This window comes from Esox lucius, chromosome 2 (genome assembly GCF_011004845.1).
Source record: "Esox lucius isolate fEsoLuc1 chromosome 2, fEsoLuc1.pri, whole genome shotgun sequence".
In the NCBI taxonomy this organism is placed as follows: domain Eukaryota; kingdom Metazoa; phylum Chordata; class Actinopteri; order Esociformes; family Esocidae; genus Esox; species Esox lucius.
In genome coordinates this window covers 32,975,402-33,000,417 of record NC_047570.1, presented here as the reverse complement: position 1 = coordinate 33,000,417, position 25,016 = coordinate 32,975,402, and the positions used below count along the sequence as shown (strand labels likewise).

The 25,016-nt window shown below is 45.8% G+C and overlaps 1 protein-coding gene across 1 annotated transcript; it reads left to right on the top strand.

Moving 5' to 3' along the window:
- Positions 1-1,891: 1,891 nt before the first annotated feature.
- Positions 1,892-23,382, top strand: smad3a (SMAD family member 3a). The gene is made up of 8 exons (XM_010875209.5): positions 1,892-2,916; positions 15,481-15,674; positions 16,156-16,290; positions 17,686-17,811; positions 18,767-18,979; positions 20,557-20,694; positions 21,178-21,322; positions 23,233-23,382. The coding sequence occupies exons 1-8, from the start codon at positions 2,714-2,716 to the stop codon at positions 23,354-23,356; spliced, it is 1,278 nt and encodes a 425-aa protein (XP_010873511.1). The 5' UTR covers positions 1,892-2,713; the 3' UTR covers positions 23,357-23,382.
- The last annotated feature ends 1,634 nt before the right edge of the window (positions 23,383-25,016 follow it).

Below are 25,016 nucleotides of genomic sequence, written 5' to 3'. Positions count from 1 at the left end.
CCAGTACACACAGACAGAAATAGCAACAGCGGGTCAATGTTACTATTTCAGGAAGACTGCAAACTGTCAATTATTGGACTGGTCAAAGGTTGTAGCTGCTAGGAGATAGTACACAGACACACACATACACACACACACACACACACAGAGATGCAGTGGATTCCTTTGGGATGTGAAGACAAAGTAACAAAGCTGGTAGAGTTACGTACTGACGACATTACAGGAAATAGATGTTATAACACCTTTAGAAATCTCCTGACTGCCATTAAACACAATTCCACGTCAAACCCAACAAAGTAGGCCTCTACGCGCACCGACCCTTTTAGCGACAAGCCTTCAAAACGTTTACAACTCTTTCCATTGTTTGCAAATAGGACACTCAAGACTTGGAAATGCTCCTGGGTAGCAGTAAAGGGCTTCTTTTGATGCTGGAGAACAAAGGCACACAGCACATATAGGCAAGTCCTGGTGACACTGTCTACTGCTGGGTTAATGCTTACATATCAGGCCATTCCCTACTTGTCTCTTTGACCCCTCCACACCCTTTACAGATAGATCACTGCTGTCTGTTTTTCTGGTTTGAATGTACAACACAGCAGAAATGTATCCAAACTGGTTAAATCAGAAAAAGGTGACTACCTGTAATGGGGACATGTTGAACATTATATATATATATATATATATATATATATATAAGTGCTTTATGTTTAGGGAAAAGGTTACTTTTAGGGTTTGGATAAGCCATTAGAGCTTGATGAAGTTAATCACATAAGTGATAGGTTATTGAGGTTAAGGTTAGCATGAGGTTATGGTAAGGTTTATAGTTAGGATTAGTAAACATTTTTTAAGGGCATTCAGTATTGGTGTCCTCGTTTAGACAGTAAAAGTGTGTGTGTGTGTGTGTGTATGTGGGTAAGAGAGAGAGTACTACTCAGTGCTCATTAAATGTTAAGTATCCCTTTGCTGCAGCTAGGATTATGTTAGCCTGACCTGGACAAGCTGAGGCAAGTTCTGTGCCTTCCCCGTACCTCTTAACAGACACAAGTGTCTATCTACTCACTACCACTGATAGGGTCTGGTAGTAAGCAGAGGCCAGGCTCTTACTGGAAAGTCCCTCCCCGGGGATGCATTGCAGTCTAGCTCAATCCCCCACATTAATATACACACCACACTTTACACGCAAGTTAACACACACACACACACACACGTGTAATGCAACCACATGCGCAGCGAATCGATCTTATCCAAGCCACAATACTGTACTCTCACACTCTTGACACTCTGTCTCCTATCACCATGCTCTTGTAGCAATCACAGGCACAGTATTTTTGATTGTGTTCAATGGAGATGAAAGGACGGCAATTACTCTAGTGTCTCTGTGATAGCTTCTCCCCAATGCCTTCCAATGGTCTCCATACCGTACAGTTGAAGCACTGTGTGCCCCAAAAGATTCAGATTGGGTGACAATTTAAAGGAAAATGGACAGCTTCCTGTGTGTCTTGGCATAGATTCTACAAGTCTCTGGAACTCTCCTAGAGGGATGGAACACCAGTCTTCCAAAATATATTCCCTCATTTTGTGTTTTGATGATGATGATCGGGGTGGGGTTGGTGCAGAGTGCTGTTTAACACTTAGGTCCTTTCCTCTTGCCAACTTGATCAACTCGTCAAGGACAGGGTTTGCACAGGTCTTAACCATTAACCAGAAACACATTCGTATCTGTCGCGTAGGCCTTTGTGTGGATTTGGAAAACTCCAGAAAACGCAGTGCTTCCCCAGTGCATGGACAGAGTCCTGGGCAGAGTCCTGGGCAGAGTCCTGGGCAGAGTCCTGGGCAGAGTCCTGGGCAGAGTCCTGGGCAGAGTACTGAACAGAACGATTATTTCTTATTGATTTCTAAATGTGAGCTAAGCTTACGCACAACCTAAACTTCGGGTGGTGTACGGTGGGGCTCGTGACGTTGATGAAAGAAACCTATTGATTTTAAGCTTACCGACTAGGTCTGTAATATGCGACGTGTTCTGTAAAATGTTACATAACATGACGTTTCAGACTTGATTTTTACGTGGAGTCAATCACAACTGCAGGCAATTGGGGGGCCAGGCGAAAGGCAGTGCGCATGCAATGCCGACACAGCACATTTTGGTCAGTTGCAGCAACATATGGGCTTTCGCAGATTTAGTACTTTGCCGTCTGAATGGGGAGTCCGCGGAGGGGTAGTGCCCTGCATTTGCATTTAGAAGCAGACTTTTTAGCAGACTTCTGACGGAGCCTATGACGGCGGATGGCTCTGAACTTGGCCAAACGTTGCTGATAAAAGAATAATATTCGAACCGAAACGCTGGAAGACAAATTATTAGCTTTTTATTCGAAGCTGTTTTTTTATTTTATTTTTTCACCGATTGTTTTAACTTCCTCGAGCAAGATTGCTTTGAGAATCCACTTGTGCGAACTACGTTCTACTGCGGAGTGTTACTGATTTTAGTGGTGTGCAACAGTGTTGCTGTAATCGCTTTGCTGGAGCTAGACTGTGTGCCATAAAATTGATACAATTACATATTGTATGCTTGTGTGTAGCCTAACGTACTAGTGTATTGAACAGTGTTTGTTCAAGCACCCACTTTATTTTGTCATTCGAATAGTTTTAGGGAATTTTCATCTGTAGCTTGCGACACTAAGGACCACAGTATTGGAAGGACTTTACTGAACTCAAGATGTCAATTTTGCCTTTTACTCCCCCCATTGTGAAAAGGCTTTTGGGTTGGAAAAAAGGCGAACAAAACGGACAAGAAGAGAAATGGTGTGAAAAGGCAGTGAAGAGCCTGGTGAAGAAGTTGAAAAAAACCGGACAACTGGATGAATTGGAAAAAGCCATCACAACTCAGAATATCAACACGAAATGTATTACCATACCGAGGTAGGCGACAATTAACATGCATTGCAATGTTTGAATCGATTTCAAATACCCAGCTTGCTATTTACGTTTTGGACTTCATAGCTGATGTTATCGCTAACATCTGCGTGTAAACGATTTCATATTACGGCCGCCGAACGTTTCTAATTCAAGACAAAGTTTGGCGAGTCCTCTTAGCTAGCTACTACAGTACTAGCTGGGTTTTTGTGCAAACCATGGGATGATAGCCAGCGAGCCAGCTAGCTAGCTAGCAAGTTCATGCATTTCTACCCAGCCGGCCACTTAGATGTGTGCATCGGTAAACGTAGTAGTAGCTAGCTGACGTTAGGTAACGTTAGCTTGCAATGTTTTCAGGGTTGCACATGTTTTTTCACCCATCATAGATATATCACGGTCCTTGCATGCCACTTTTGTTGCACGAACAATTTGGTTCAGTTACTAGGAAATTACACGCTCGCCTTGTATATTTTGTACACAATCTAAAACCAATCTGAATTACTGCAGTATCACAAGCTAGTTAGCTAGCTACAATACACCGTTGTGAAATTCAAAACATAACTGGGTGCAGAAATGTATATAACTTGTCCAATCTGGGGCACTTTCCAGTACGATGGTGAGTAGACGAGCATGACTCGTTATCGCCACGGGTAATACTTTTGTTGTCTTGTCAAACTGTCATGGACTGATATATTTCAAATATACTCAAAAGATTCTCATTAAAGCCATTTATTTATTGATTTGGTCTTGGAAAGTTATTCAGATGTACAGCTGCATCCCTTATCATGTCATTGGAGAAATATATCCCCTGTCAGTTCACTGAATGTGGTATCTGTAAACTTACCCTTGTTTATTGTTAAGAGAGTTTTCACCTATATGATCTTTCAGCCTGCAGCAGTGTAGTTTTTGTTTTGATTTGCAACCATGCTACCGAATTTTGTAATGCTCAGGTCTGTTGAGCCCTGTTTTTGTGAAGTGGAATAAGCCATCACTTTCATCCTTTCGGTGACATTGCCCCTCAAGTTTAAGAAAGTTAATGGCCATTTTATTATTGTGTTACCTGACAGTTGCCTGACATAGACTGTGAGTTTAGAAGCTGTGAGCTGTGATACAATTAGCCAAGCATGCACTCTGAGATTCTTGTTTGACTCACATTCTTCAGTCAATCAAATATTCCCTTTGCCAAGCTAGTAGCGCTGATGTCTGTCCTGGAAGCGCTGTATAATATGGTGACGCTAATATCCTCGATGTAATTGCAGGTTGTTCATAAGCCCTTTTCCATGACCAGTTTAGTTTACACACTCCCGTTGGTCAGTGCAGGGTCTGGAATGGGGAAAACTGATTCCAGAGCAGTGCTTAAGGGACGTTATTGTCTCTGGAGGGCTGCCCTCTTAGCCCCGGCAGGCCTGTGCCTATTTATTCCCTTGTGGCGAGGCTGACAGCAGCTGCTTGCTCAGGCCTGTCGAAGGGGGTCATAAGGGAGCTCTCGTGGCTGGCACATTCATGGCTTATCATCATCATCACAGCTGACAGGCGGGCTAAGCTACGGTAGCTAACACCACAGAAACTGTGCTGTGCATCAGGTTCCCCCGTCAAAGCTCACTTGGATGGAGACGATGGTGATGGTGGACGGAGACGGAGAGAGTGCCTGATACCCCCACCAATCACTTCAAAATAATGATTCATGCACATTACATGAAATTGAGAATTGAACTTACTGTACACAAGCCTAATAGTGTTTTGTTTACAGAACCACGGGGCCCAGTTATCAGATTGTGCATGCACTCACTGATCTAAACCTAAAATCCTAAATCCAGAGCGGTTAAACAACTGTTCTCATGTATATTAAGCTGGATTAAAAAAATTAAATAAAAATCAAAACAGGAGCTGTACTGAACACTTAGTGCCCAGTGTGGATTTACAGGCCCTGCCTTGTTGGATAAAGTTCCAAATGGACTTAACAAGAGCCTGGTTTTTCTTTTTGTACATTTAAGTTTTTTGAAATGTTGCACATGAAATCGCTGCTCTCTACTCTTGAGATTTATCTTATCTCTGTAGTGACTCAGGAGTGTCGCTGTGATGCGTCCTTCAGGCCCTTGTGGTTTTCACGCAGTAATTATTTGTAGTTTTTAAACAATAGGTAGCTCTGAGTAACTAGGGCCGTTTGCCAAATTGACATCTTTCATCTTGCAGTATGCCCTTGTCTTTGTGTGGTGTGTCTCTCTCTCTCTCTGCCTCTCTCTCTCCTTCCCCCTCCTATGTTATGGTGCTAGCAGAGACTTTATGACAGGCCTGTTATCTAGTTAGAGGCCCACCTCCACCTTTTATCAAACATTAGTCCGTCAGGAGTCAAGTCACCTAAGAGAGAGATCTCAGAACTGCTGGAGTGGATGCAAAGTGAATAAGCCTGCGCTGTTTGCGAGTGGGGAAGATGACAAAAGTGATCTGTCATTAAACCTGGTTTGGTCAAATCTAGGCAACGTTCGTTTTGTCCCAGAAAAACCGAGAAACGTCACAGACTCAGTTAATAGTCGATTCCATCTCAGCAGCTGTCAGTGCAGTATATTATGTGGCTCTTTCTCTGACTTCAGACGGTTCTTTGAGAAGCTCTTGGGTCTCGGCCAGAGCCTGGGAGCAGCGCCCTGTCTTGTCCACACACCTCCCGTTGGCTGTACTCTGAAACATGTTGCAGCAGGACGGACACAGAGTGCAGGAAGTGGAGGGGGAGGGAGAGCTAAAGGGAACGAGGCCTGAAGAAAGCTCATTGGTTTGAGACTGTTTCATTGAGATTAACGAGTCCTACATTTGTTGTCAGCACTGTTGTTTCTAATAACGTCTTCGTCCACAGATACCCCCACCAATTACTTCAGTGTGAATACAATGCGACAGCCAAGGTGTTATCACGTGAAGTGTGGCAAATTATGTTCAGAAGTCAGTTTTCTGTCCAACGTATATGATGTTACTGACCCAAGTTAGCTAGCTAGATAGCATTAACTAACGTATCTCTTCTGACACAAATGGTTTGTTTCATAAAGTTGTGAACATACAGCCCCAAAATAAGGGGTGGGATTAAAAGGGAAGTTTCATTTTCTTGTAAAAATGTTTAATTTATATTAATGTATTCTTATTATAAAAAATAACCACAAAGCCCTTGAAAAAGCAAAATAAAGTAAAACGACTGTGATAGAGTAGGTCTGGACTTGAATTCTCAGACCGAGCTGATGGTTTTCAGTAGTTTGAACAACCATTAAGTGGAACATGGTTTGAGCAGAGTGGTTAGTGTCCGACTGTTTTCATTATACCGCTCTGTTGTAATGTCTTACTGCTTAAACAGAACCTAATGACATGGAACTGTATCTGTGTTTTCCTTGTTGCTAACAATTAATAAGCTAACAATTAAAATGCCATGGCAAAATGCTTCTTATAATGACTCTAAATTGGCGCAACATTTTATTCAGGCCAGAAAATCCATTCAGTTAAGCTGCTGTTTTTGTTGTAGTTCTCAGGTTGAAAGATTTCAGCAAATGATCCCAGTTATAGTAGGAGCTGGTTCTTTGTTGACTTTGAAAACCTATCGATAAGTAGCCCAGACTAGATCTAAATATGTGTAACTTGAACTCCATCCTGGCAGGTCTGGTGTTAATGCCTTTTCTAGATTTATATGTTGGCCAGGTTTAACAGCCATTTTTCTTATCCATAGAGTCAGTTATTTATTTCCTGCAGTCAACCCTTCAATCAGAAATTGAAGAAATACTAATTTAGAAAATTACAAGAACGTGCAGAAGACTACTTTGGTTTGGCAGTAGGAGCTTTGGTTTTGTCAGGGTGGTAGAGGGTAGGAACACGCCCTGTAATCATAAAACAGGTTTGTTTTCTCACCACACGGGTCTGCTCTGTGGCTGCCCGTCAATGAAAGCATGCGCTTGTCATGTTGATGCATAGACTAATGGCGCAATGCTAAAGCTAAGGCTAATGACGCAATGCTAAAGCTACGGCTAATGGCGCAATGAATAGTCTGCCCTTCATAGGGACAACCTTCTGTATGTTCCCAACAATACGCGCAAGCTCAAATACACAAGCTCACTTTGTCTTTCGTACCTGAGACCTTAATTCGCTCTGATGAATCTGGTTCATTCACTACAATTGAATTGGATGGGCTGTAGCGATTGGGCACGCGATTACATTACGTTGGCCAATATTTTGTGTCAATTGGTGTTTTTGCTAGATCGCCCAGTGTTACGCTTGCAGTAGTTGTCTATATACTCGAACTCAACTTTGGACCTCAAAGCCAGAGCCACAGCTTTTCTTCTGTTCCCTCTAGCTTTTCCCCGCAACAAAGTATAGCTAACATTTAGTTGGGGAAGGTTCTATTGCTATTTATTACATTGAATCGTGTTAGGGTTCCGCAAATACATGGTTCTTGTTTTACAAAGGCATGTGTATAATCTCTGTGGACTTAGCATACAGGGTTTGAATTTGTTTCTTGCTATCAACAGTGAATATATATATTTGTTTTCCCAGGTAGAGCTCTAGGGGAATTCCAGGTCCATCTTTATCTAAGTTTAATCATGGCATACATTTTTCACTCGTTCTTTTCATTTCCCCTGATTGTTAGGTTAGCTAGACATTTTTGTGTGAGCTAAAAAGTAGGCTAGTAATGTATAGTGACTAGTTGGGCTACCCAATAACGTATGTAATTCTAACATGGGAGCGGGGGGAAGTTTCTGACAGATCCTTCTCCTCTTTCTCCTTTATCCCGCCTCTCACAGAAATAAAGGTTTGTGTTTATATAAACGTTTCCAACACACAAAGAAATTGTTCTGAACCCTGAGCTGACCCACAGTTATTTTCTTTATTGCACCTGTTCAGTGATTTAAATTTGATTTGCGGTTCATCCGCAGGGTACCTCCTGCAACCCAACAGATGCAGAACTCCACATCTAAGTGACCTAATGATACAAGTATTAAGAGATCCCTGGCAATTGCAACTCGGATCATCAGTGAAAGCATTCCACTAGCAGAGTAGAGCAGTCCACAGTCCACAGAAAAAGCTACACACACACACACACAGTTTCCTTCTCTGCTAAAGCCATCAAACACTCCTTGAGCAAAGAGAGGGAAGTAGAGTGGGGTGGGAAAGTTTGACTCTGATCCACAGGTGATATCATAGATCTGGACTGTGTGTAATGTCTTGATTTCTCTTTTTGAGTTTGAGTTGCCTCACCTGCCAGTGGAAGTGAGGTTAAGAGCAAGAAATGGATAACCATGGGGCTCAGACTCTCTCACACACACACACACACACACACAGACCACCATGACTGGCTCTGACCATATTCCTCCTAATGGGCATGACATAGTCAACTCAAACATTGTACTTTAAAATATATATACTTTTTTAGCTATTACCAAATGTTTTGGGGGGGAATATAAATACCGCTAGGCCAGTACGCAAACGAATGAGAGGGAGACTGCTGCACATTTACTGTGAACAACCTGGTATTTTAATTCAGGCGCACCAGTGCTTTAACAGCTCAAATATTTGTCATTGTGCACATACGTTTTTCAATATTGGCGCACGTCTTCCTTGTTTTTTTTGCTTTTTGCACCAGTCCAGAGCCCTGCTTTACTCCAATTCACCAGGCTCTCTCCCTGCTTTGTGAAATAATAAAGTTATCCTTGGAGAACGGCTCCCCCCCCCCCCCCCCCTCACACAGAGCCAGTTGCGCTGACGGCAGCGGTGGTTGTGGTGGCGGCCAGTGAAGCACAAAGCAAGCTTGTAGTCTGTGTGTGGAGCGTGAGCTTCTCTCCCCCACAGATAGTCAGGCCAAAGCGACGCCTGGTAGAGTAGCGCTTTCTCTCTACTAATATAACCTAACCCCTCCACCCGAGCCGCTGCCGCAAACCAAACAGCAACCCACACCCTCCCCGAGGCCCGGCAGTCATCCACACGCTCCAGCGCATTCCTCTGAGCTGACTAACCCGCCGCGCACACGCACGCGCACACCGAGACCGCATAAGGAGACACACAGACTGACTGTAAGCACAAGCTAACTCTCTCTCTCTCTCTCTTTCTTTCTTTTAAACTTGCACAATACAAAATGTAAATTTTTAGGACTGCTGGTGAATTTAACAGGTTGTTGAAGCGATCTAGCCAGTGAAGTGACTACTTAATGGAGTGTAAAGAAACGGCTGTCCACCTGCCATTAGCTTTAGATCAGTCTTCATTGTGGTTTTTGAATGAATAGGCATAGGGAACAGTCCGACTGAGGGGAGAGCCCAGGTTGTTCAGGGCTTAGGTCTTCCTTAGGTTCAACAGAAGCCCAGAAAAAGTTAGCGTTTAGACAATTAGGGCATTCCTTTGATCCAAAACAATCCCTCCACATACTGTGGGGAGAACAAGTATTTGATACACTGCTGATATTGCAGGTTTTCCCACTTACAAAGCATGTAAACGTCTGTAATTATAGGTACTCTTCAATTGTGAGTGACGGAATCTAAAACAAAAATCCAGAAAATCACATGGTATGATTTTTAAGTAATTAATTTGCATTTTATTGCGTGACATAAGTATTTGATACATCAGAAAAGCAGAACTTAATATTTGGTACAGGAACCTTTGCAGTTACAGAGATCATACGTTTCCTGTAGTTCTCGACCAGGTGTGCGCACACTGCAGCAGGGATTTTGGGCCACTCCTCCATACAGACCTTCTCCAGATCTTTCAGGTTTCAGGGCTGTCGCTGGGCAATACGGACTTTCAGCTCCCTCCAAAGATTTTCTATTGGGTTCAGGTCTGGAGACTGGCTAGGCCACTCCAGGACCTTAAAATGCTTCTTACGGAGCCACTCCTTAGTTGCCCTGGCTGTGTGTTTTGGGTTGTTGTCATGCTGGAAGATCCAGCCACTACCCATCTTCAATGCTCTTACTGAGGGAAGGAGGTTGTTGGCCAAGATCTTGTGATACATGGCCCCATCTATCCTCCCCTCAATACTGTGCAGTCGTCCTGTCCCCTTTGCAGAAAAGCATCCCCAAAGAATGATGTTTCCACCTCCATGCTTCATGGTTGGGATGGTGTTCTTGGGGTTGTACTCATCCTTCTTCTTCCAAACAAGGCGAGTGGAGTTTAGACCAAAAAGCTCTATTTTTGTCTCATCAGACCACTTGACCTTCTCCCATTCCTCCTCTGGATCATCCAGATGGTCATTGGCAAACTGTAGACGGGCCTGGACATGCACTGGCTTGAGCATGGGGACCTTGCGTGCGCTGCAGGATTTTAATCCATGACAGCGTAGTGTGTTACTAATGGTTTTCTTTGAGACTGGGGTCCCAGCTCTCTTCAGGTCTTTGACCAGGTCCTGCCGTGTAGTTCTGGACTGATCCCTCACCATCCTCATGATCATTGATGCCCCACGAGGTGAGATCTTGCATGGAGCCCCAGACCGAGGGAGATTGACCGTCATCTTGAACTTCTTCCATTTTATAATAATTGCGCCAACAGTTGTTGCCTTCTCACCAAGCTGCTTGCCTATTGTCCTGTAGCCCATCCCAGCCTTGTGCAGGTCTACAATTTTATCCCTGATGTCCTTACACATCTCTCTGGTCTTGGCCATTGTGGAGAGTTTGGAGTCTGTTTGATTTAGTGTGTGGACAGGTGTCTTTTATACAGGTAATGAGTGGAGAACAGGAGGGCTTCTTAAAGAAAAACTAACAGGTCTGTGAAAGCCTGAGTTCTTACTGGTTGGTAGGTGATCAAATACTTATTTCATGCAATAAAATGCTAATTCATTGTTTAAAAAGCATACAATGTGATTTATTTTATGTCTCTCACAGTTGAAGTGTACCTATGATTAAAATGACAGACCTCTACATGCTTTGTAAGTAGGAAAAACTGCAAAACCGGCAGTGTATCAAATAATTCTCCCCACTGTATATTTAGGAGCATATGCATCCTCTATGGGCCAAATGTAGAGCTGTACATGTGCAAAATACCCATAAGGCCTTGCTGTTTCTGAAAATACCGAAAGCAATCAACAAGCCAAAAGCACCCGATGCCAGCACATACTGGGGAATCTTCACACAAAGCAGCCCCGGTTCCAGCGGAATGGGTTTGGGCGGTGGTACAGACTGGAGCTACCAGGCAGCGCAGACAGACAGACCGCACAGTATCTTTCTGTACGTTTGCCAAGACCACACACTCACGGGGAGATCAAGACAAAGAGGCACAGAAAGCGGGATGTCTTAGGCACAGCAGTATCTCCTTTCTGTCAGGCGAATCAAACAATGAGGGCAATTCAGCACCACTCCGTCATTACGGAACAGTAATGCAGGACGCAGACAGACAACCTCTGGGTGACCCGGGGTACTGTATCACCTCGTCTGTGAAGGGTGGGCGTGTCCCTGTGACTGTGGCCCTGTGAAGGGTGGGCGTGTCCCTGTGACTGTGGCCCTGTGAAGGGTGGGCGTGTCCCTGTGACTGTGGCCCTGTGAAGGGTGGGCGTGGCCCTGTGAAGGGTGGGCGTGTCCCTGTGACTGTGGCCCTGTGAAGGGTGGGCGTGGCCCTGTGACTGTGGCCCTGTGAAGGGTGGGCGTGTCCCTGTGACTGTGGCCCTGTGAAGGGTGGGCGTGTCCCTGTGACTGTGGCCCTGTGAAGGGTGGGATGGGCCCTGTGGTGGGTGTCTTTTTTTTGTTGCACGTTGCTATTGTTTGTTAATGTTAGGAAACCATGGTGCTCCTGAAAAATTACCTCATCTAAAGCAACATCCAAAGGCTGTCACAGCATCCAACACTAATTCAGTTGAAATGAAATAAACAGCTAATTTCGCTTCAGGACTAGATCTGGAGTCTTGACTGAATGATCAACGGTCACTAGTGCTGATAACATCACACATTTATCCACATCCTCTCTGCTCTAGTTAAGCTTAGTGAAACAGGATGTTTGTGTGACTGCTATTTTGAGGGGAAGAGAAGAAATATGTAACTAGCAAGCAGGTGGAGATTTACACACTCACAGTTACAGGAACTTGGTGTGTAGGTGAATTGTAAATGTCAAGTCTGCAAAAACTTGCTATTGTTTTGACCTACTTAATCGCTCCCAATTGTTGTTTAGTGAGTACATCGTAGACCTCAAAATCAGCTTAGCATCATCAGCGTACATCGATGGGGTTTATGCACCAGTTCAAGCCTCAGCAGTGTTGCCAACAGGGACTACCATGCTTGTGGGCGCAGTGTCATTTACTGGTCCACCACCGACAACGTTTGACTGCTGTCAGTTTGAGCTCTCTTGGCTGGCCGCAAGCTCCTTATGACGGGGCAAGGCGGCTCAGTTCGTACCCTCTAGAATTCTTTGAGGATGAAGAAGCCCGGGGGCGGGCGGAGGGTCTGGGTTGTTTTGGACCGAGGGGGGCAGCAGACGCTCCAACGCTGAGCTCCAGAGGCGGTCTGTCATTCTTTACCCTCTTTCGTCTAACAATGCAATCTCTAGCCTCTCGCCCTGTCTCTCACTGTTACTTGAACTCTCCCACTCTTATTACTGTATAATGGATCACTATATTGCTAGTATAGACCAGTGTCAGCAGTTATTTACGAACGTTAGCCTACATTTCGTTTTTATTCTCGAACTTGGCGTGGTAATTTTTGTTGCCAGACTTCAGTAAAAACAAAATGTGATTTTTAACTAGACTCCAGACCCAGGTATGTATGACCATTTTCTTCTGATTATAATAATCAGAGTGGATGTTGATTTGAATCACCTGTGTAGGGCTATGGTGTAAACCAAAACCAGAAATCCTCAAAGACCCGAGGATCCAAGGTTTGGGAAGCCTAAGCTAGACCAAAATAACTACAGTGATTTAGCGGTTACAAAGATTTAGGTCAAAAGGCTCAAGATTATTAGTAAATAATTGGTAATATCTTTAAGTGTAGTTATGTAATGGACATTCTCCTTCAGTTCAGTCTTCTAGCAGAGCTGTGGGAGAGTAGGGCTAAGCAAGTTAACGGAGAGCAAATTACATTGGAAAGCAGCAACATCTGCCTGGCAAAACGAAGGGATCGGGCTTGTCTCTCGTTGTCTAAAGTGTTTATTTTGCCCCCCACAGATTTAGAGTAGTTCAGCCTACCAGTCTGGTATGAGTCGTTCATCCGCACCCACAAACCCCTCGATCTGACAAAACCTCTTCACTCCTGCAGCCGACATGTATGCAGGTCTTGGACCTTCGTTGTCCTGTGCACGACAACCAGACATATAAGGCATTTGGGGTGCAGGTCGCCCATCCCCTGCAGAGCTGACAGGGGCTCTGGGTTTATTCTGGTGAGCCACTTTACTCTTCGCCCAGTTACTTCAGGCAAAATCCTTAGCCCTTCCCCCTCACGCCCTCACCCATTTCCACTTCAGTTTTGTTCCGACTAGATCTCCTGTGACAGGTCACTGCTGTACGGCTGCAGATGAATAGCCATTAGCAAGGCCTATTTTTCTTTTTATTAGAGTTGATCTGCCTTCTGAGGGGGATTTATCTTTGTCGACTCGGGAGTGCAGAGGATCAGATACCTTACTGCCAACCCTGTGAAAGGTTCGACATTGACATTTTAGGGCTCAAAATTAATCCTAGCGGGGGGGGGGGACATTTGAGTGAGCAGTGAACCCCCCCCACCCACCCGGGACCTTCCACATCCTCATAAATGAATGCGCTCCGAAGGGATGGCCAGGGGCTGGTTGCTCATCACAAATGGCTCAGGTTTGTCTCCCACTCCTCCTGACATCTTTCGCCGACACTGGTGACTCACTGGATGTGTTTTGTCTACGGTTTGTTTTGTGGTCCCTCATCTGGACTGGTACAGGGGAATCCCTCATGCAAAATCAGCATGTTAATCCCGGTTCTGAATTCGTGTCTGTGTGTCCAGACCAGAAGGCGGTTGAGAGGGTGCTGTCGGGTGAGTGTCCGGGAGAATCGGAGCAAGACCGCGAATGTCAAGTTGAGTCTGTTGATTTGCCGTTACTGCTGTTATTATTAATCTGTAATGGACTCACAGTAGGAATGAATTGAACTGTATTATATGAATGTAAACGCAACAGTAAATTGCTATTAGCCTAGTAAAGGCTACTTGTCGTTGCTGTCGACATAAGCAAAGGTCCTTGATTTAGTACTTGGTTCAGTTCCTGAATTTGACAGATGAGATAAGAAGACTGCCCTCTCTTCAGCTCTCAGTTGTCGTGACGGAAATAATGCCAGGAATGGAAAGCCTCACCCATGTCAGTTTTGGGAAGTAGGACCTTTGTCTGTTCAGCGCCCGCTCCCATGTGTGTACACCCCGAAATGCCTACACCCACACCAGAGCATGGACCTGTGCTGAGACACATACCGCTGACATCGACCCAACACACACACACTGCTTGCTTGGCTAACCCAGTTTCCCTTGTTAACCTTAATTCTTTATGATGGCCACAGGACTCACTGATGTGCAAAGCCCCAGGAAATGGCAGCTCGTTTACAGATTGTGGCAACAGCAACTCACTTCCTCCACTCATCCAATCAGCCGTCATAAAAGGGGGCCTTGCCCTGTGTAAAAAAATAAAAAAAGTGTTTGGATATCAACTAGAGGATTTGTTTGCCAGTAGGGTTGAGGGCATGTCCTGAATGAAATGCACCACTATCAGGTCTGTCACACCCACCCACCATCCACCACCATCAGGTCCACACACACACCCTCCCAGCCATCCACCAGGGATGGGTTGGACACTCCTCTGTCTGGAAATGCCACGATGCTGAAAAGCTGCTCTGAAATATTAACACCCCCCCCCCCCCCCGCGCCACACACACAGACTGTCTGAGTACCACTACAGGCTCTTCCATGCACATTAAAGGAGTGATGGATGTTGAGGTAACTGGTTGCCTGATCCTAACTTTAGAACGGGATGCAGGTGGTTGAGATGGTAGGACTGTGAGTTGGTGGGTTTCAGAAGGTCACGAGTTAGGTGAAGGGCTTCAGAGGATCAGGGGTTAGTTAGGTGAAGGGCTTCAGAGGATCAGGGGTTAGTTAGGTGAAGGGCTTCAGAGGTTCAGGGGTTAGTTAGGTGAAGGGCTTCAGAGGATCAGGGGTTAGTTAGGTGAAGGGCTTCAGAGGTTCAGGGGTTAGTTAAGTGAAGGGCTTCAGAGGCTCAGGGGTTAGTTAGGTGAAGGGCTTCAGAGGATCAGGGGTTAGTTAGGTGAAGGGCTTCAGAGGATCAGGGGTTAGTTAGGTGAAGGGCTTCAGAGGATCAGGGGTTAGTTAGGTGAAGGGCTTCAGAGGATCAGGGGTTAGTTAGGTGAAGGGCTTCAGAGGATCAGGGGTTAGTTAGGTGAAGGGCTTCAGAGGATCAGGGGTTAGTGCACATTTCTCTAAAATGTTTATTGGGGTTCACGTGCGATCTGTAAATGAATGCCATTACAGCCCTAGAAGCCTTTGCTCTGATGCTGTTCTGCGTTTTGTGCGCTGGTCTGTTGGGGTTTACCTGTCAGGGTGTTTCAAGACATTGTCACGCGTCCGAGCGTTACCCGCGACAACTGACGACAACTACCCAAACCCCTCCCTCCACCAGGTCCCTGGACGGGCGGCTGCAGGTGTCCCACAGGAAAGGCCTCCCACACGTCATCTACTGCCGTCTGTGGCGCTGGCCCGACCTGCAGTCCCACCACGAGCTGCGGGCCACGGAGCTCTGCGAGTACGCCTTCCACACCAAGAAGGACGAGGTCTGCGTGAACCCCTACCACTACCAGAGGGTGGAGACGCCGGGTGAGGACGGGAAGACGGGCCATACTGGCTGTCCTTGTTCCAGTTGCCCTCACTGTGATTTGATTTGTATTTTACCTGCATGATCGCAAGTTTGACTGACTGGCGAAGCTTTGTTTTATGTTTTCACAAGTTAGAGGTTAGAAGAGGGGTGTTTGACCCTTTCCCTATACCGGGCGTATTTAGCCCTTTCCATATACCAGGCGCATTTAGCCCTTTCCCTATACAAGGCGCATTTAGCCCTTTCCCTATACCAGGCGCATTTAGCCCTTTCCCTATACCAGGCGCATTTAGCCCTTTCCCTATACCAGGCGCATTTAGCCCTTTCCCTATACAAGGCGCATTTAGCCCTTTCCCTATACCAGGCGCATTTAGCCCTTTCCCTATACCAGGCGCATTTAGCCCTTTCCCTATACCAGGGGTATATAACAATGAGTAGCTGTGTTTCCTGGTCTGATTAATGTCTGTGTGTGTGCCCCTGCAGTGCTCCCTCCAGTGCTGGTTCCTCGACACACAGAGATTCCCAGTGAGTTCCCTCCACTGGATGACTACAGTCACTCCATCCCAGAGAACACCAACTTCCCTGCTGGCATCGAGCCACAGAGCAACTACATACCTGGTGAGATATCAATCCTGTAACTGGTTTACGTACCAGCTAGCGTCGGGAGAAAGCTAGCTAGTAGGTAAACCTCCTCTTTCTTTCTATAGGCCCCTCCTTTAACCTTCTTTCTATAGGCCCCTCCTTTCACCTTCTTTCTATAGGCCCCTCAACATGGCTCAAATGGCCAATGATCATTGCTCACCCACAGCAGGCTAGCTGTTTATCTTTTGAAAGGTACATATTTCTCCTATGCCACAGCATTTATAGAATCACCATTTACTTGTACCTCTGCTTTCTAATCTTGTAATAGTCTATTTTTTTTATTTTTTATTATGATAAAGAATAATTAACAAATGAAAGCACTAGTTTAATTTACTCTCATCACAATCACTTGGTTTCGCCAAGTTTCCAATCGTAGCAGCGGACTCAATGAACACTCCCACGCTTATCTTTACTGACAGCAGAATAGTCCAATTGAGTGCATAGCAAGCTGCGCTGTTTGAGTGACACGTTCTGTCTGTCTAGTATTCAGTAAATATCTTATCACAGATTTGAAATAATCTGATTTTGTCCGTATCCAGCATATTGCTCATATCTGTACTGACACTGTCAGAGCACTCTGCACACGCCTAGTATATGCAGCTGGTAAGTAGTCGTAAGACTGTTTTCAAACCAGGTGAAGTTGCGGAGCCTGGGGCATGATGAGCCAAGAGTTAGTAATGCATGACCTTCTTTCACACAACTTGGTGGCTCAGATTTTCTCTCTTCTGCCCACTCACACAGTCTGGTTGGCCAGTGGCTTTTAGGCAGTCACTTTTGCTTCAGTTTGCCTCCTGTATGCTCACAGAGAGTTTGGGTGGCATCTAGTGCCCTCCAGGCCCCTCTCCTCATCTTATGTTCTATAGGCCCCTCGTCTTACGTTCCACAGGCCCCTCCTCTTACATTCTATAGGCCTCTCCTTTAACCTTCAAGAGGCCCGCCTCCCCTTCAGACAGTCACCAGGAGAGCCGAGAGCTAGATCAGCAGACAGAATGAGCCCGTCCACCCCAGGACCTGGGACATGTCGTTGTGGCTCTCAGGAGAATGACTTACACAGAAAGTACTTTCAAGCTATGCTTCCCACGTCCTGTTATAAGCACTGTCCGAAGGCCCGCCTGCCGGGCTGTAGAGATGGTTAGCAGGGGGTTGTTAATATGCAGGTGTGTGGCAGTGTGAGGACCTTGGGTGCGTATCATTTACAGGATCCTACCTGGATACCATAATCATTGTTTACTGTGTTCCTTCTATATTTACTGTGATTACCTGAGTGTGTGTTTGTGTGCGTGCGTGCATGCCTCCATTTAACATGTGCTTCTGAAATTGGACATTGGATTTGTGGCCTCAAATGAAGTATTTGAAATGTGTGTGTTTCAGAGACTCCACCGCCGGGCTATCTCAGTGAAGATGGAGAGACCAGCGATCACCAGATGAGCCAAGGCATGGACACGAGCTCGCCCAGCCTGTCGCCAAATCCCGTCTCTCCGACACACGGCAATTTAGGTAAGTGTGTCTGTGTACTGAACAAGTCAGGCCGGGGCAGCATGTAGATCAGCATTGCTTCTGGTAATGTGTGTCGGCGGATGTTTGGTGGCTTTCGGGACAGTATGTGTGTGACAATGAGATTCAATAGTGTTTTTGCGGTTGTACTGTGGCTCCCTCCCTTCCATAAACGTTGGACAAGCTTTGCCCCACAACCCTCCCCGGGGAAGCCAATCCATTGCTTTGTGTTGTAAGCGAGGAAGCCTGGTCTCCTCATGAAAGAGGCCTTTGTCTCTGTCCCATCTGAGCCTGGAGTGGGCCAGCTCACAGCCGGCCCGCACTAACATCAATAATAATGTCCTCTGGGTTATTATATCAGTGTGGAAAATCACAGTGGGGGGGTCATGAGCCAAGTTACTGAAGAAAAAAAATACAAATGGTCGAGGTTTTATGGCCCCAAGCCAGTTCACTGTACTTCAAAGGTAGTTAGAAGTTGGTCAAGAAAAAAAATAACTGTTACGGGAACCGTGCAAAGCGTTTGCCAAATGTCTTAGTTCCTGGAACCCTGTAATTTTGCCATTTGGTCTCCACTGTCTTTCAGTGATGGAGGATGTTTCCACATTTCTGGTTTATATTTCTGGGAACTGCTGCATTGTATTTTGTGACGTTGGCCACCTTTCTCCTTTAGTTTTTCTCCATCTCTCTTGATCTTCTCTCTACTCCCTCTCTCTCTAATATCCTTCCTTCTGTTTCCTTCCTGGCTCTGCTGTTATCTCCAGGTTTGCTTGCCATTGTTAGCTCTTCTCTCATCTTCAGTTTGCTTTCCCCCCCTCCTTCCTTTTATCTCTCTTCACTGTCTTCCTTCCACATCCTCTTCAAGTCTGTAGTTTACTGATACGTTCTTAAAATGAAAGGCATCCAAGGCCGCCAAAACACTAGAGTACAACAACTGTTTTCCCCCCCGTCCCTCCCTCAGACCTGCAGCCAGTGATGTACTGTGAGCCGGCCTTCTGGTGCTCCATCTCCTACTATGAGCTGAACCAGCGGGTGGGCGAGACCTTCCACGCCTCCCAGCCGTCCCTCACCGTGGACGGCTTCACCGACCCCTCCAACTCGGAGCGCTTCTGCCTGGGCCTGCTGTCCAATGTCAACCGCAATGCAGCCGTGGAGTTGACACGCAGGCACATCGGTACTGAGCCTTGTAATAGGGCGTGTGCTTGTGGCTGTGATTCCGTTGCGTTCGTTTTAGCGTGGCGCCCTGCCACGGCAAAACGATTTTCTGCCACGTCCAGAAGAAAATCACTAATCAAAACGTTATGTTTTGACAGCTAATTTGTTCGGGTTACGACACCTTTCTTAATAGCACAGTGAGCTTAACACCCTTTTCTGCATGTGATTTGAGAGACACCGATCGCATTGTCGTGTTATTCGTAGCCACCAATATGCTCTGTGCAGACGAGCTGTATGCAAAGCACAGGCGTACTTATCGCATGCGAATCACCTCGTTCTCAGAGTGAGCATCACGCGTAAAACGGCTCATGTTCCTGGTGTGCGAAACAAATTATTTCTGAGTGTATGGCGATAGAGAGGTCCCCCGAGGAACCCACATTGAAGGTAGCTGTCATTTGTTTGACTTCGTCAATTAGTTTACTATTCAGTTAAAACACAAATTATTGTAACCTTGTTTAGGTATAGCTATCAATATTACTGCCCAAATTGTGTCCCCAGTTATACTGGGAAACGAAGACTTTAGGCAAAGCCAGTTTTGCTAGTTAATAGTATGGATTTGCCACGTTAGCGAGCTGTATATCCAATGTTAAGTGCGATGTAAATGGATACTTTTTCGGTGAGTTTATTTTACGTTGAGTTTGTTGAAATGTTTAAATTTGTTGCAGAAAAAGAGAGAGGGAGCAGATTCCGATTGTCATCAAACTAGCTAAAGTTATGTATTTACTTGAACCTAAATAACCTTATTAATTACGAGAAGATTATTAGAATCATCTTTAAAATATTAAGCTCAGTGTTTCTATTTGAAGTGTATGCATTACATTACTAGGCAGGGAAGAGACAGAATGGGACAAAGCCGTGGAAGTAGACCAGAGGAAATTGGAACAGAGGAGAAGAAAGAAGAGGAAAAAGATGGTTTTGTTATGGAGATAATGGAAGCAGAATAGAGAAGAGATGTCTGAAGTGGAGAAGAGATGGAGAGGAGGCAATAGGAAGAGAGATTAGATGGAGAGGAGGCAATAGGAAGAGAGACTAGAATGGAGAGGAGGCAATAGGAAGAGAGACTAGAATGGAGAGGAGGCAATAGGAAGAGAGACTAGAATGGAGAGGAGGCAATAGGAAGAGAGACTAGAATGGAGAGGAGGCAATAGGAAGAGAGACTAGAATGGAGAGGAGGCAATAGGAAGAGAGACTAGAATGGAGAGGAGGCAATAGGAAGAGAGACTAGAATGGAGAGGAGGCAATAGGAAGAGAGACTAGAATGGAGAGGAGGCAATAGGAAGAAAGATGAGAGGCAGAATTAAGCCTCCCCCAGTCAACAACATTCCCCCCACAGCAAGAACATTATCCAGAGGAAACAGTGGTGCGTCGTGCCTTTATTTGGTTGCTTTTAAAAAAAATGTTTACGTAGTTCTAGTTAATCCAAACTTAACAAACTGATGCCAGTTCATTCGACAGGGTGTAGCGAATTAGACGTGGGCGTGAAGAGAAGACGATTGGTTCACTGGTTGTGTTTAAAGTCTGCCTGTCTCTACCAAGGCCGGGGTGTACGTCTCTACTACATCGGGGGAGAGGTGTTCGCTGAGTGCCTCAGCGACAGCGCCATCTTCGTTCAGAGTCCCAACTGCAACCAGCGCTATGGCTGGCACCCCGCCACGGTCTGCAAGATCCCCCCAGGTGAGGCCCGACAGTGTGGGGAGGGCGGCGGACCAAGGGGGGTGGGGGGGGTGGGGAGAGACTCCATGCACAGTCGCAGATGCGTTCACATAACCAACCAACCGACCAACACTTTTTGAACCCAGATTCTTTTTGAACACACACACAACACTGACGAGGCCTGGTTGGGGACAGGTGTGCCTCGTCAGGGGGTGTCGGCTGAGCTGCGTTCAACAGCCACAGTCTGCGGCTCGGGGGGGGGCCAGGCGGTTCTTACCCCAGGTGTTGACCGACGCTGATTCAGGAGGAGGGGAGTTCACGCCACAACGCTCAAAACACACACACACACACACGCACACACACACCTGTAGGGCATCATTCCCTGTGGCCAACTGTAACACCGACGTGAAGGTTGTCTAGTTGTGGCGCCGCAGTCGTTCATTCGCCCGTTGTTCAGTGGTTGTGCGGAGGTTACGTCTTATGGCTGTCTTGTGGCGCATTTAGGCTGCAACCTGAAGATCTTCAACAACCAGGAGTTTGCAGCCCTGCTGGCCCAGTCGGTGAACCAGGGCTTCGAGGCGGTCTACCAGCTGACCCGGATGTGTACCATCCGCATGAGCTTCGTCAAGGGATGGGGGGCTGACTACAGGTAACCACCGCTCACTGATGACCACCTCCACCAGTCTCATATGCGTTAAACTCTCCTGTGGCCTTCTACTGGGACGGGACAGTCAAGCCTGTTCCCGTGGCCTCGGAAGCTGACTAGTTTATGGTGGTGTGCTAGTTCTGGACGAGACCCACATTGCAGGATAGCGGAGGGGTGCTGGGTTCTGTTGTAACTCGTGAACTAGCGCCTCGCAGGCCTCACCACAGCATTTCGACCTCTGTTCTCCACCCTCTGCGGAGGTCAGGCTGTGCCCACCGCTGTTTTAACCTGAACATATGCCCTGCGTCACAGGGAGCCGCCACAGTCCTCCCTCCTCTCCCTGCTTTAGTCTCTCTCTCTTAATGATTGATATTTACTTAATGACTATTGCTACCTAAATATGTTTGCTTTGGTCACTGTGGCAACCATCCATTCGCGCCAACAAAGCACCAATGGAATTGATTGGAGTAGAGGGGGGGAGTCTGTAATTGGGGTCAGTGGTAACTTTTCCCCTGGGGAGATATTCCTCATGTCTCCCTTCCCCTTTATTCATCTTTCTTTTTTCCTCTCACCTTTTCGCTGTCTGGGTCTCTGTCTCCTCAGTCTATGCCTTGTTCTCACTATTTATTTCTCTCCCTCTCTCTCTTATTCTCCCTCTCTCTCTTATTCTCCCTCTCTCTCTTATTCTCCCTCTCATTCTCCCTCTCATTCTCCCTCTCATTCTCTCTCTCCTCTCTCTCTCTCTCTGTCTGTCTGTCTGTCTGTTTGTCAGACAAAGTGGTCTGACAGACCTAGCTGTTGTCTTGATTTATCATTCACCTCTCTGGGCTCTGCATGGGTTTGGCTGCTAGTAGCTCTCCTGCCTGGCAGACATTTAGTGAGGGAAGCATGAAGGAGCAGAGGGTTTGGACAGCAGGGAAGTGTTGAGATCAACAGTCCTCGCCAGCCTGAAATGGTTAGTTCTACTTTTCCTTCGTCTTTTTCTCCCCAACTGTGAGGACGGGTGTGGAAAACAAAAGGATTTCTTTGTATCTTCTTTATGCCTGCAGCGACTAATGGTGGACAGATTTATCTTTTTAGTGCCTGCAGAGTTCTGTTTATTTTTGCCCTATGCAGTTTCGCACTCTTATTTATTCGTTACGCAATTCTTATGCATGGTGCAATTATTATTATTATTTTTTTTTTAAGATATCAGATTAATCCCCAGCGTACAAAGTGTCATTTTTATTTATTCCATTTGACGAAGTGTGCATCTGATTCATCCCCAGTTGATGAATTGTACATCTGAGTGGGTCTAAATCCCACCAACTCAGGCCAGCACCCTGGGCTATGACAGAGAGGGAGTTGTATAACGGGGAAGGAATGCCGGAGAAACTGTTTGGCAGGGGGGTCAGTGGGGAAGAGAGTGGGCTGCCCTGCTGCTGTCTCAGGTGGGACATTTTAGGCTGCCCCCCCCCCCCCCCCACATGCTACGGACGTCCCTCGCTGTGCTATTACTGCGCTGTCTGTGTAGCCGGGTCTCTATGCATGACCACTGGCAAAAGTAAAACCATCATTTGTATGTTGTTACATACAGTATGATATCATGTGGTGCTGATAGTTGCTATGGGGAAGACCGGGTCGTGGAGTTAATGAGGAACTGCACACTGGGTGTGGTCCCTGTTTTGTTATAAGCTTCACAAAATGTAATGAGTCTCTCTCTTTTAGTTCTACTCTAGTTTCATTGTTATTTGCCTTTTATTTTCCTTTTTTCCTTGCCTTTCGCATTGTGTGATTGCATGTCTTTATAATAATTAGGGTGGTATGAAGAACATGTTTGAAACATTTCAATGCAGTTAAAATACATTCGTAAATAAATTAACCCGAAAATGTTGAAGGTTTTTTCTCACATAAATGTAATTCCATCTTCCCAGGCGACAGACTGTGACCAGCACACCCTGCTGGATCGAGCTTCACCTCAACGGTCCCCTGCAGTGGCTGGACAAGGTGCTCATGCAGATGGGCTCCCCAAGCATCCGTTGCTCGAGTGTGTCGTAGGAAAGCCCCCCCCCCCCCCCCCCCCCCCCCCCCACGTTGCCCACCCAGTCTGTCACAGCACCCAGGAAAACCACACAGACTTCAAACTCACAGACGGTCAACACGAACACAAATGGTCATGGGAAGGCTTGACAAGCGTGGAAAGACGCCGGAGTCTTTTGTAGGCTAAGAAACCCCTGTCTGCATTTTGCTCTTCTCACCAACTGTTGGTAGCACTTTTTTTTTTTTTTAAGATATTTGTGGCAAAAGGGGATGAGTGCATTATAAAAACAGTACCGTGTTAGTATTGTCTCCTTGTCCATATCAAGTTTTGATGGCAGTTTTTTTTGATCATGTGTAATGTGTCTGTGTTTAGTGCCAAAGCCGGTAGCATATACGCAATAGTTATCTTTTTTCATGACTTCCACTTTGTTTTTTTAGTTGTACATAATGTATGTTTATGTAGAGGTACATGATGATTCCAGGATATATATATATTATAATTTTTTACGTTAAAGTGATGCTTTTTGTATAGCATGCAAGTTTTTACATTTCAGTGGAGGTTTGTTTTTAACAGGCATTGGTAATTTGTAGCTACATTTTGGAAACGAAGCCCATTGTTGGTCAATTGAACATTTTATTACTTTTTCTGGAGAAAAAAAAGTTTCTCCCTTGTTTCTCACTTCTGAGCAGTGTGTGAAGGGAAATATAGTAAGACATTTTTATGCGTTGTAGTTGGCCTGCCCACTATCAATATTTCACATGTTGAAATGGTCCTCTTTTGATTTTTGGTGCAGAGAAAACTGAATGAAAGTACAGAGAATTCACTTGGAAATCTTGGAATGCAGAGGATTGTGAAAGCAAGGATCAGCCAAGCATGGCATCAAACTGGACATAAATTGCTACAGTAATGCTCTTATTGTCTACACCTGTCCAAAACAATTTAACATTGTTCTAGCTTACATGTTAATTCTGGAAACTCACATTTTCAGCCTCTCGTGCTCTGTCACTCATTCCTCGTGGCAGGTTTATCATGTTTTCCCAGTTCGTCTTCTGGAAGCGAGCCAAATCTCATTCTCGCCCTCTCTTAGATGATTGCGTTGTGAATTTTAACTGTCAGCCAGATGTCTTCTCCGAAGGTTTGAGGAGTTTGAAATGGAAGTGTTAAATTGGTCCGATTGGCTAATGGCAGAAGTTGACAAAAATATTGTGATAGGAGTCATTGTAATGTTGGCAGACATTACAGCTAAATTCTACAACTGATCTAAAAAAAAAAATGTATCAGGAATATTTTATGTAATCGTACATAAGCAATTGTCAACTCAATTACTACATTGTGCATTTTATCGAATTAAGCCAATTGCCCTGTACAGGAGGGTTCCTCCTCTGGTCTCACTCACTACAGAAGTGTTTTCAAGTGTAGTGTTTTGTATTGTGCGACGAAACACGGAAAGTGTACGGTGCTGAAGTTTAAAAACCCAGAGAGTCGCAGCGTTGCGGCGCAGACCCGTGGAAGGCCAGCTAGCCTAGCCGCTTAACGCACTCCACCCACCATGTCCTGATGCCTGTACTACAGCCTGCAGGATGGTCTGTCGTTTCCCGTCGCGGTTTCACCGAACACTCAGAACGTGTTGTCAGATCCACGAAAGGACGCATGCTCATCTCTCTGTCCACTTCCTCT

Bases quoted from the DNA above. Each gene is read 5' to 3' on its own strand.
- smad3a (XM_010875209.5), top strand. From the start codon at position 2,714: ATGTCAATTTTGCCTTTTACTCCCCCCATTGTGAAAAGGCTTTTGGGT. The intron at 16,291-17,685 runs GTGAGATATCAA...TGTGTGTTTCAG, and splicing joins ACAGAGCAACTACATACCTG to AGACTCCACCGCCGGGCTAT. The intron at 17,812-18,766 runs GTAAGTGTGTCT...TCCCTCCCTCAG, and splicing joins TCCGACACACGGCAATTTAG to ACCTGCAGCCAGTGATGTAC.